Raw genomic sequence first — 12,241 nt, 5'->3', positions numbered from 1 at the left:
GTACAAATACACGTTCCTAAATACTTTTTAATTTGTCCTTTGTATTCAGCGGTTTACATTCTGTACTTCCTGTCCAGGACAGGAAGGAGAAAGGACAGACAGAAGGAAGGTGAAGTTGCTGAGACGAAGAACAGAAATGGATCTGATCCAGGACCACAGATGAAGGAGACCAGATCTGAACTGATGTGACTGAATCAGAAGTGGATTAAACTGGCGTGAGACTGGGAATCCAGAAGAAACCACTGGAGACACATGTGATGCACGACTTTATCCCAAAGCAACAAATGTTCATTTAAATGTCGACTCCACATGATGACATCATCGTTACACAAATACGATTAACTACTGACATTATTCCATCAGATTAAAAAAAGTAGCCAGGATGATTCTATAAACTCGTTTAAACCAGGAGTTAAATGAGCGTTCAGCTTTAAAACAGAAGATATATAAAGATATATTACTGTATCAACAGTCAGCCACAAAGTTCAAATATCCATGGCGACAAATACAGAAAGAAGCCCATCAATGCATCACAAATCAATAAACTTCAGTTATCAATAATCTGGTCCCATCAGTAAATCAATATTTCATGGAAAGTGGTTTAAAAATAAATCTGGGTTCAAAAACAGGACAGAAAATAAACCACAACATTTCCACCTGGAGAGGAACGAAGATGATGAAGAGTTTCTGGACTTTTAATCCAACAACGGACAGAAGTAAATCAAATGTCCTGCGTTGATTTCCAGCTTCAGTCAGAAAAGGTCCAACGCTCCTGAAATATGTTCAAACATCTAAAAAAAATCTAAACCAGTCAGTCAAAACTTTATTTCTCTTCATTTGAGTGAACAGAGACAGAAAACAAGGTTCTTCTTCATCATGTGTCTTCCTCATCAGGCTCACCAGGAGGTTGTTGAGCGTGGAGGTGGGGGGGGGGCTCACCTGGAGGTTCCTTATAGGCCCCTCCTTCACCCCCTAAACGTGCAACCTGATTGGTGGAAATGAGGACTGTTCGGCCTGAGGGTCGACTGTCAAAGACTTCTCGTGCCTCGTTGGATGGATTCATTGATTTGTGGTTTTGATCATCTCTGATCACCCATTGCTGAGACTCTTTCTATTGATCTCTATCTGAGACTGGACGCTGGCGCCATCTGCAGGACAAAGAAGAAACGACGCCGACGGTTTGTGACGCGTTCGTCAGTGTGCGATAGATTCTTGGCACGCGTCCTCTAATTGGTCATCACACGGAAGAAGGTAAACTGTGACATCATTACGGGTAAGGTCCTGATGATGTCACTGCAGAAACTAAATAGGCCAATCAGAGAGCATTTCATTGTGGTGAACTAGAGAGTTGATTTAACGGTAAATATTCGCAGCTAAAAACTTTTTCCGACTTCTCTGTAGTGGACCGTCACGTTGTCACATCTCACCATAGTGATGTCATCGGTCTAAAGTGATGTCATCCGATGCCGACCCCTCCTAAACGGAAGCCTTCGCCCGTGAAGACAGCGAATGCATCGTCACCCCAACGACAACATCGCAAACTCAGCATCTCTGTGGTGCTGTCAGAACTTTGTTCCGGTCTCAGTCGGCTCCAGAATTCCTCACGTCCTTCAGCTTTTATGACGGTCCTGAGTTTTGATTCCCAAAACCCAAAATGTGTGTGTTCTTCATCGCCACAGCTTCATCAGAGTCACAAGCATAAACAATCAGTTCATGTCAGATCAGAGTTCTACCAGGGGGAGACTCTTCTAAATCAGAACCGGTCCAGATCAACTTGCTGCAGCGTCCTTTACGTCCAGATCTCCGTTGGGACCATGGCCTCTTTTGTGCCCACGGAGGGCATGAGGTTCTGCTCGGACAGGAAGTCCAGAGGAAACTGGACGAGGAAGCCGCGGATTTTGCGCAGTTCCTCTTGAGCGCGGGCCAGATCCGTCTGGGCTAAGCCTGGTTTGGACTGGTACTGCTCCAGTTCAGCCATGTTTCTCACCAGAGAGGAGGGAAGGCACCGGAACACCTGCAGTGAAACACGAAGGATGTCCAGGTGAAAAATGAACAAGGAACCGATGGAAGAAGACCCGGTTCAGTTTGCAGAGAGGCGCTATGCCTTCATGGACCCTGGTGGACCCTGGTGGACCCTCTGCCTCCTCTCCCAGTCAGATGGAGTTGCTGCTGGGACAGAGGACTGGGAGGCGGGACCATACCTTCTCATAAATGGTGGCGTTGCGGCCGGCCGTGGTCATCCACACCTCCTTGTAGAAGCGATCGCTGATGGGGTCCATCGGGTCGATACTGGCGTTGGTGTGGCCCCCGAGGACCGTCCTGTTCAGAGAGATCCGGTATTAAGCCTATACCTGGTGAACACATGACCTCAGGTACTAATCAAAACGTAAACGTCTCGTTAGAACAGGCTTCTACACGTCTGGTCTTCCCATCCGGACCCACCAGAACCTTTTCACAGAGGCCCGGTAACAGTCCATCTGATCTTATCTCACAGCTGGTATATTTTTTTATGTATCTCCAGACACACCTGAAGCATTCCAGGCGGAGATGAAGGGCGTAGGCTCCTGCTTCGTACTCCTGTCCGTCCATCACCGAGGGAACCTTTTCAGAGTCCTCGACAATCACCGCTACCTCGCTGTCACGTTTACCCATCATGCTTCTGTCGTTGATGTTAGCAGAACCTGAAACAAATGCCAGCGGAAGACACGACCTGAATGGGACTGTGTGAGAAAGACGGGAGTTGCTGCAGTGCGAACGCGCACCAGCAGAGAGCGCCACGGTGACACGCCATACTTTAAACACAGGACAGATTCGCGGACTCACCGATGATGACGGTGTCGTCGTCAGCGATCAGCATCTTACTGTGGACGTAGATGAGCTCCGTCACCAGTCGGCCCTCCAGCTCAGCGTGGGTCCGAAGACCAGCAAACGAGATGTAGTTCATCCACTGGTCCTCCACTGGGGGGGGCAAGAGGAGGAGAGGAGGAGCTTAGCTCTTTTCTAACTCGCCTCCTATCAGGCATCAGAGTCTACAGTCGTTCTTACTCTCTCTCTTCAGCTGGGAGATGATGGAGTGTTCTCCTCGGATCATGGTTCTGAGGAGAAGGTTGAAAGACCCCCCCCCCATCAGAACATCCTGGACTGAGTCGCCTCAATGGGGAGAAACCTCCACCTGAGCTTAAACGCGGGTGAGGCTCACCTGTAGTTGAAGTGCATGACAGCCTGCAGGGCATTCCCTCCCCCAGTGGTGATGTCACCTTCGAAACCAGGAAGCAGGGGAGTGACGACGTAGACGCGGTACCTCTTCCCCTCCCTGTGAGCAAACACACGTCAGCTGACAGACGTCCCGCTCCGTCTCCCTCCCCGTTATCACAGAGGACACTGACTTGTGCGCTCTGATGATGCGTTCAATGATGGCGTCTCCGATCTTGTTGTGGACCATCTTGTTGTCGGCGCAGCTGATGAAGAACTGGTTCTGATGGGAGGGCAGGCTAATCAATAGGGTCCAGTCTCCGCAACTTGATGAGATGATTACTGACGTCTCCATGGAGACGGCGACTCCGGGTCCAGGCTGACGTACCTCTAAGTAGATGTAGTGTTTGCTCTTGGCAATGACCTGGATGTAGGCGTGATGGATGGACTCCTCGTGGTACTTAATACCCGCCGACCAATCAGCTGCTGACCTCAGCACCTGGCACACAGAGGTGAGGTCACTGGGGACACTAGACTCCTCCCACAACCTACGAATGTCTGTACCATAACCTTCTATAACCTGTTATGCGTTGGTGGAGGCGTCTTCTCATCTTCTATCTTATCAAGTATTTTAAATTTGTTACAGCAGCGAGTCATTAAAGGACAGAAGCCCTAGAGAAACCGTTTTGTTCTGATAAAAGATGATGGTGCCGCTGTAGGACCCAGTAGAAACCGGCCTCACCTGAACTTTAGTGTTGACGCAGTCAGGGACTTGGTACCGGAGCTCGCCGGCGCTGGAGTGAGATTTGGGCAGCAGGAACGGGTACGACAGAGAGCGATACTTTGGCTTCATGATCTGTCGGCACAGAGGTAAAAACAGGAGGAACATGAAGACAGGGAGAAGATGAGTGAGGAGATGCAGATGAGTTTCCCACATGACTAGGCTACCGGACTAAAGAACACCTGACTAGAACCCTCTTTCTGCATCCTGCTACCGGAGTAAAGAACACCTGACTAGAACCCTCTTTCTGCATCCTGCTACCGGACTAAAGAGCACCTGACTAGAACCCTCTTTCTGCATCCTGCTAATGGACTAAAGAACACCTGACTAGAACCCTCTTTCTGCATCCTGCTACCGGAGTAAAGAACACCTGACTAGAACCCTCTTTCTGCATCCTGCTACCGGACTAAAGAGCACCTGACTAGAACCCTCTTTCTGCATCCTGCTACCGGACTAAAGAACACCTGACTAGAACCCTCTTTCTGCATCCTGCTACCGGAGTAAAGAACACCTGACTAGAACCCTCTTTCTGCATCCTGCTAATGGACTAAAGAACACCTGACTAGAACCCTCCCTGGTGTTCCACCAATCGGCTCACGCTCCTTTAAACTTGGAACAGTACTTTGGTGAAGTTCCAACGCTGAATGAAGTGTCTGGCCACATCGCGGGCGGCTCTGCCGTGAACCACTGAGGCGATGTCATGCCAAGGCATTCTGGGAGTCGTGTAGCGGTCGATGAAATCTGGTGACAGGAAGCAGAAAGAAAATCCCTGGTTTGTTTCCATTAAAGTGGTTTCAGAGGGACGCTCAGTTGTTGGACAGTCAGCAGACCATCAAAAGGTTTCTCCAGCTGGATCCAGTCCTTGTAGACGAAGTTGCAGTAGTCCTTTCCGTGCCAGAAGCGAGTGTTTCCCTGCAACTCCCCGACGCCCATCTTCAGGCTCCGCACTGATCCACTTCCTACGCACAGATGTACTGCGTTACTTACAGAACGTGGACTCGTGATGACCCGATGAACCCGCCTTCCGCTCCCCTACCGGCGCTGTCCACGCTGCTCACGCTGTCGGCGGGCTGCAAAGTGTGTTTGTGGAGGTGCCTGTACAGACTGAAGCGAGCCCTCCTGGTCCGACCAATCCCCTTCAGCTTAGGCAGGTCTGCCGGGTCGCTGGGCGGCGTCCCCGCTCCGTTGCTGCCGACGTCCACGCCGAATGTGACCGTGGAGGACGGAGCGCTGGTGGGACCGGCCTGAGGACGACAACAACGCTAAAGCTAAAACAACACCACCACGACTGCTCACAGGCGTTCATTTGATATTTATTTGCTGCTGGTTTCCCTTTTGGTGACAATCTGGGGAGACAGGAAGTGACTCCGCCCATAAATGGTCCAATCAGCTGTGAGCGCCTGACCTGCTCCAGGGCCACAGAGCGCGTCACGCTGCCGACGTCCGTCAGCCGGTGCTCTCTGTCGTCCCAGCGGCCATAGGCGAGGTCAATCCCACCCACAAACGCTACCGATTGGTCAATGACAATGATCTTCTCGTGATGCGCCCACAGGTAGACGGAGGAGGAGACGTGGTCCGGGTGACGCATCACCTGAGCCCAAACAGAACCGACGGAACCGTTCAGGGACTCGCTGGGATGCCGGCGCTCCTTGTAAACGCAGCATTTAAACCGAGGCCCTTCGGGTACCTTGATGTTGGGGTGCAGGTGCATGAGGGTCCTCTTGCTGTAGCCGGAGTTGATGCCCAGCGCCAGCTCCACCTCCTTATACAACATGATGAAGATCCTCACCCCCTGTTGCTGCAGGACGGGAGCACAACGCCGCCATGACACACCTTCCTGTTCCTGTTTCATCCTGTCAGGTTTTCACCAGCGTCCGTCCGTCTGTCCGTCAGCAGGTTCACCTGAACGCACCACGTGATTAAAGGGTTCTATATCACCCTCGTTGAACTGTCCCTGACGCCTGCGCCCCGGCTGGAGGTGGGTCCTCCTGACAGGTGGCAGGACGCCGATCCTGTTCTAATGGCACAGAATCCAGGTCTGCGTGTTCACGCAGCGGCGCCGTGAGTCCGGTCCTTCAGCTCGGCCGTCCACTCACCGCTTTGCGCCTGAGGGTGTAGTCGAGCCTCCACCTGTTGCCCTCCACCACCGGCCGCTTCAGGAAGATCTCTGGACTCAGCCTGGCAGGAGGACAGGCAGGACCAAACGACTGCGTGAGATATTCAGCGGTTCGTGTATTCAAAACACAGACTTGACATAACACTGATCACATTCAGCTGCTGAAACAATGACACTGAGGTCATCAAACGCACCACCAGTCAGTGATGAAGATCTCCTCTTTAGCCTCCTCCAGAGCGTTGGCTACGTCCTCCATGAAGGTCTTCCCGTTCACATACCTGCGGAGATGATCCAGATGCAGATTCAGATCTCCTGAACAGCTGGATTCATTTTGTTGTCCTCATTTGGCCAGGAGGACCTCTGTCCATTCTCTCCTCACCATTTGGCCAGGACGTTCTCCTGCTCCTGGGCAAACGATCCGAAGCGGTGATCCCGGAGGAATGCCTTCGCGTGACTCCTGGCGAAGTTCTCGATGTTTTGACCCCACCAGCGGGCGTGTCTGTAGCTGCTGCACTTAAACACCAGCGTCCTGAAGGGGGGGGTGCAGATCTGCTTGAGGTTCTGGTTCTTGGGTCAACTGTTGGGTCTCATTCTCAAATAAATCATTAAACCATGTTTAATGGGTTCGATCAATGCTTCCATTCATTTAGATTAAGTCCGTATTAATTTTAAAAGACAAAGAGAGAGAGAGGTACAGGCATCACCTGGAGAGGCTGTCGATCCGGACGCCGTGTTTGGTCTCGGTGTCTTTGGAGTCCATCTTGATGCTGAATTCTTTGTCCAGGAGCAGGACAAAGGAGATTGCCCCGGAGTCCGGCTTCATGTAGAGCAGGCAGGAGTCCTTCACCACCAGCCACCTGCACAGGACAACCATCATCATCATCATCTTCTTCATCAGGATTTCTGGAGTGCTCCGGTTCTTGTTTCAGGACAGCATGTAGGATGAGGATGTAGGTGGACGGCCGAACGTTTCCAATGTGTGGGATTATTTTTGTTGTCTTTGGAAGATAAGAATAAATCTGCTCACATAACCAGTCGGATGAAGAGGAGTGCAGCTGGTCCGAGAAGGCCTCTAAGATGAACGTTTTCAGATTGGATCACTATGTTTTAAAAACTAAAGTCCATCACAGCCATGTTTAAAACAAACACCAAGAAAAGCACGGCTGTAAATGTGTTTTATTCACCAGAAGACAACCAGCTTGGTAGCAGCGACCTCAGCAAGACAAAAGCTTGTCTGCAGCAGCTACCGCTAACGTTAGCTCGTCTGCAGCAGCTGCAGGTAACGTTAGCTCGTCTGCAGCAGCTGCCGCTAACGTTAGCTCGTCTGCAGCAGCTGCAGGTAACTTTAGCTCGTTTGCAACAGGCAGCGTCACACACCGTTTGGACCAGCGGTAGCAGGCCCGGCTGTGACCACAGCAGTTCATCCCCGGGATGCGATGTCCACCTGAGCGCTTATAGATCATCCCCTCCCTGGGGGGGGACAGGTCACATGACTTTTGTTAAACCACACAGCAGCGGCTAACAGAATAGAGAATGAAGAGGAGGAGATGCTCACAGTCCTTTGGGGCCCAGGTCATGAATGAAAGACATCTGGCTGACATCAATGAACTCCATCTGAGGACAGAGAACAGACGAATGACTGGGAGCGTCCACCGAACACCTGATAAACACTTCGCAATGATGAGTTAGCACACAAGCACAATGCTAATTCCCACGGCCGAGGAGGCGGAATGCTTGTAAGCAGGACTGGTGATACGCAGACCGGATGATGATGTCATCCTACCGAAGCTTTTGTGATGTCACAAATTCAAATATTCACATTTTGTTTGCATGAGTGTGTTGAAGGGGTTAATGTGTTTACTCACTGTATGGTGATATTTACGGTACATGGCCATCCTCAGCAGCTTGTTCAAATAGTCTTCTAACTGTCTCTGTGAAAACGCACACGCACACACACACACACACACACACACACACACACAGAAACATGTGTGTTAGCTGTAAGTATATTAATGATAAAACACACACACACACAGGTCAGGATGTGATTGGTGGACGCCGACACCTACCCTCCTGCTGGACACCTGCTCATCTCTCACAAGCTCGTCTCCCCCGCCTCTCGGCAGGGAGGGCATCTCCCTCACTTCACTCTTCCTCACCGTCCTCCTCCTCACCGTGTGGCTGACAGAGACAAAAGAAGAATTAAACGCCGCATCATGCTTCCTCCCAACGGCCCAATGGTGGTGCGTGACCGTACCTGCGTGACGGCAGCGGTATCCTCATGAAGGTCTTGTAGGTCCTCAGTTCTCTGTGCAGCTCCAGGAAATGTTTCTCCTTCCTCTTTATGACCCAGGTGAACTCGCCATGCTTCAGCTCGATCCTGAAGACGGCTGGCAGGGACTGACACACACACACACACACACGCGCTGATGGGTTGAGAGGTGAACACTGGATCGGGGTGACCGTAGCGCCTGGTGGAGCGTGCCGCACCTTGTTGACGCTGCGGTGGTGCGACAGGTTGAAGCGGTCTTGTGCGGCAGTGAATCGCTCCACCTCCAGGATGCGGGCCGTGGTGGGAACGGTGGGAAGGTAGACCCTCGCCGTGGCCTCCTTGAAGCCCACCGTACTGTAGACGGCTGCAAACGGGATGCGACAGTCTCCTGGAGGAGAGGGGAGGGGGGGTCAAACAGTAGCTCCTCCCACTACAGAAAGTGACCTGCCTCCCGCCTCACTCTGGGATAAGCACGCGGTTTATCAGCGCGTTGCTATCACCCAAGTAGTTTCCATCGTAGTCGATCTCCTCCCCCTCCCCGATGTCCAGCTCTCTGGTGTCCAGGCTCTCCACCAGGTCGGCCATCTCGATTCCGTCCCGCGTGTCCGCGGCCGCCGTGGCGTTGCGATCGTCAGACTTTACCAGGTTGAGGCTACTGGTCGTTTGCGGAACCGTACCCAGCATGCTCAGCGCGAAGCCCCCAGAGCAGGGCGAGCCTGCAAGATAATGTTACACGATAAATGCATGGGAGGTTCTCACAGCTGCAGGTGAGACACACCTGGCTTTAACACAGTGAGCTAGCACGACACAACAGGTTAGCATTCTGCTATCAGGCAACGTTTAGTCTCAGTATAACCCCACAGACATGATCATTTAGCATGTTAGCAGGGTGCAAGTCAGGAGATGACATTATCCTGCGGCTTTAAACCCGACATAGAATCAGCTGATAGGCTCCGCCCACCATAACGTCATATTTTGAACATGCATCCGTGCCGCTTTTCACCGTGTCTCTGTTCATGTTGTGAAGAAGAATGTGTTTAACCTGCACACCCTCCTCTTCCTCATGCTTCCTCTCATCATATCAGGTGACTTTGTGGCAGCCAATAGGACGCAGAGAAGAGAACTCCAACCTCTAACTCACCTACTAAATGTTACCAGATGTTTGAAGAGGAGGAGGGGGGGGGGGTTCTTCAGGTCACATGGCCTCTATCCACATTGCTCCAGGACAGCTGAGATTTTAAATGTAACTATAAATCCCTTTTTATAACATGTTGTAAGCAAGAAGAATAAAAAACAGAATTAAATATCCTTCGTGACGTTCTGGCCCCCGGACATTCGGGAACATTTTGCTTCTCTGAATTCAGGATCCTTTTATGGGACGTTTCATAACACTGTGTGGGAACCGCAGCGGGGGGGGTTAAGGTTTGGGTGGAGCGCTGGAATCTGCTGTGTCAACAGAGCACAGGTGGGCGTCACCTGATCGACGCCAAAACCCCAAACCGTCTGAGAAAGCCTCGCAGACATGTGACGCGCCTCTCCTCAGGCGGAGACATTTTCATGTAAATCTAACCTTCTTCAGTTTGAGCAGCCTTTTTCCAAAGTTGACTCTTCATCAACAAACACTTATTAAAATGCCAAAAAACCAGTTCAACCAGAACAAGGATTCCCACAAGCTTTCTCCAGGCGATGGCTGCAAGGAATAAAGAAGACGAGGAGCAGGCTTTTGTCCAGGAACAAGACCTTCCCATCCTCTCGTTACCTCCACCCATCCGTTAAGAACATTTATAAAGTCAGTCCACAAACCCGACTCTGAGCCAAATGTTGCGTTTGGAGCTAAAAATGTTCCCTTCAGTAAATCAGCAGATAAGGAGAGAGCAAACACTCCTCCAGCATTGAACGAGAGCCAACACGCTCCCAGTAAACTCCTCCCGTCACACAGACAATGATCCAGTGACACAACGGCTCAAATCCTCTTCACAGAGTTCCAGGCGTTCCATCGTCCAGCTCCGAACACAGGAGGAGATCCTGAACTCAACTCGGCTAGTTTTTAATGGAAGCGGGTTTGCCTTACAGGATCGTACTACCGCAATGTCGATGGTCGTCATGGTGACCGTGGGCATAATCTTCGACCCGCATTGATGACGCAGAGAGCATTCTCTCCGGCCAATCAATGGCCTACAGCGTTTTTGGACCTGGAGCCTCGGTGGAGACGATACAGAAACAGGAAGCAAAGAGTGCTTCACATTCCAGAGGATTTCTAACTGTGTGCTTATCGCCAGGTGCCAAGAATACCCCCCCCACCCCCCTCGCTTGGTTGGCCCCCCCGTTAGGGAATGCTGACCCGAGTTTGGATGTCAAACACACGCATGTAGAAATATACTGGTCACGCTATCTGTGCCTGCAGCAAAGAAAGTCAGAACGCAAAGGCATTATCTCGTCCAACAACGCTGCCTACTTCCTGCTTCCTGTCCTGTTGTCATGGCAACAGCTTTAACAGCGAGCTGGCTATATATAAATATCATGCACCTCTCCCTCGTCCCTCTGAAATGTCAATTATCTGTAAAGATTAAAGCAAAGAAATGACGAGCAACATCAAAACCGAGCCGCCATGTGACTCGTGGCAGTGTCGTCCCCGCCGCCGCTTTAAATAAATAAATACCTCTTCTTTATGATTAACTGACAGTCATTGGTTCCAATGGATGACCATGTGGTGATGTCACAAGTTGACCCTTGCATCATTAACCAGCAGAAACAAACGGGAGGAAAAACGTTCCTGAAGTTCCGCATCCTGAACGCCCCGCGTACGAAAGCAGCTCCTGTTTATATTTACAACGTGCTCAAAGACAGACCCTGTTCTGAGGACGTCCTGCTGGCGGCGAGGTCAGAGGGGGACGCGGCACACGGATCAGATCTCGGGTCAGTCGCCAACATTCAGCCTCCGGGCTCAGGATTCATGACAGCCCCCCACCCCCCGTTAGAGCACGGCTGTCCTGATAGAAACAGTATTCCTGATTGTAGGTTTGTCTTATTGGAGACCAACTCGAACAAGACTCAGCGCCACCCCCCCCCAGTGGAGAAACTTTTCCAACATGTTTGCTCTTCATCATTTAAAGGTTCACCAGTGCTGTCAAAAGTCCTCTTCCTCACCTCTGACCTGGATCTACGTAGGACCCTCCACCTCCAATCAGATCTAAATCTGTTCAAACAGTCATCCCTCGATCGGCGAAGGTCAGGAATCGCCTGACCTCTGCCTCCCAATTGTGTGAGTGTGAAGAAGAGGAAGACTCATCATCACTGTCGGGATGATTTCACAGGTTACAGACCATCATCGTCCTCCTGCGTGTGTGAAAACGGCATGGACGTTAGCGGGGAGGCCCAGAGAAGATGGCGTTCGGTGGGGGGCCTGGTGCTGGGGGCGTTCACCGAGCATCCCTCTGCAACCCCCCCCCCCCCCATTTTAATGCACCACATGGGGTCACGTGGGTGCTAGGCGGGGAGATAAGGGGAGGGCCCCACCTGCCCCAAATTTTAACGCACTACATACATGTGTATATAGCCCTGGGTTGTTCCCACATTCACGGTGTTGGGAGGGTTCCCCAGTCTGGGATCTGGGGGAGCCATATAGACAGGGTATGGGGGGGGTCACAATCTATTTATTGGGGGGGGGGTGCGGTGGGGGCGGGGGCGGGGCGTTGGTGGGGGGTGGGTGCGGGGGGTCGGGATGGGGGGCGTTGGTGGGGGGTGGGTGCGGGGGTCGGGATGGGGGGCGGTTGGTGGGGGGTGGGCTGGGCCGTGGGGTGGCTGGGGGACTGGGGGGGGGGGTGTGTGTGGGATGGGTGGAGGGTGCTGGGAGGGGGGCGTTGGTGGGGGGTGGGCTGGC

The 12,241-nt window shown here is 51.9% G+C and overlaps 1 protein-coding gene across 1 annotated transcript in view; it reads right to left on the bottom strand.

Annotated features, from left to right (window-relative positions):
- Positions 1–19: 19 nt before the first annotated feature.
- pld1a (phospholipase D1a) overlaps positions 20–12,241 on the bottom strand; it is a 52,330-nt gene continuing 40,108 nt past the window's right edge. The window contains exons 2-26 of the mRNA XM_068751596.1: positions 8,862–9,077; positions 8,580–8,749; positions 8,347–8,489; positions 8,159–8,270; positions 7,955–8,020; positions 7,645–7,703; positions 7,467–7,559; positions 6,794–6,946; positions 6,469–6,618; positions 6,284–6,367; positions 6,070–6,151; positions 5,661–5,771; positions 5,379–5,564; positions 5,010–5,217; positions 4,804–4,932; positions 4,596–4,714; positions 3,935–4,048; positions 3,581–3,691; positions 3,387–3,475; positions 3,200–3,313; positions 3,046–3,095; positions 2,824–2,958; positions 2,528–2,681; positions 2,202–2,319; positions 20–2,014 (exon numbers count right to left, since the gene is read on the bottom strand). Coding sequence (XP_068607697.1) covers positions 1,790–2,014; positions 2,202–2,319; positions 2,528–2,681; positions 2,824–2,958; positions 3,046–3,095; positions 3,200–3,313; positions 3,387–3,475; positions 3,581–3,691; positions 3,935–4,048; positions 4,596–4,714; positions 4,804–4,932; positions 5,010–5,217; positions 5,379–5,564; positions 5,661–5,771; positions 6,070–6,151; positions 6,284–6,367; positions 6,469–6,618; positions 6,794–6,946; positions 7,467–7,559; positions 7,645–7,703; positions 7,955–8,020; positions 8,159–8,270; positions 8,347–8,489; positions 8,580–8,749; positions 8,862–9,045 — 3,159 coding nt within the window. The 5' untranslated portion in view covers positions 9,046–9,077 and the 3' untranslated portion in view covers positions 20–1,789. The remainder of the gene's footprint in view (positions 2,015–2,201; positions 2,320–2,527; positions 2,682–2,823; positions 2,959–3,045; positions 3,096–3,199; positions 3,314–3,386; positions 3,476–3,580; positions 3,692–3,934; positions 4,049–4,595; positions 4,715–4,803; positions 4,933–5,009; positions 5,218–5,378; positions 5,565–5,660; positions 5,772–6,069; positions 6,152–6,283; positions 6,368–6,468; positions 6,619–6,793; positions 6,947–7,466; positions 7,560–7,644; positions 7,704–7,954; positions 8,021–8,158; positions 8,271–8,346; positions 8,490–8,579; positions 8,750–8,861; positions 9,078–12,241) is intronic.

This window comes from Brachionichthys hirsutus, chromosome 18 (assembly GCF_040956055.1).
Source record: "Brachionichthys hirsutus isolate HB-005 chromosome 18, CSIRO-AGI_Bhir_v1, whole genome shotgun sequence".
Classification (NCBI taxonomy): Eukaryota; Metazoa; Chordata; class Actinopteri; order Lophiiformes; family Brachionichthyidae; genus Brachionichthys; species Brachionichthys hirsutus.
The sequence above is the reverse complement of the archived record's forward strand: the minus strand, read 5'-3'. Positions and strand labels throughout refer to the sequence as shown.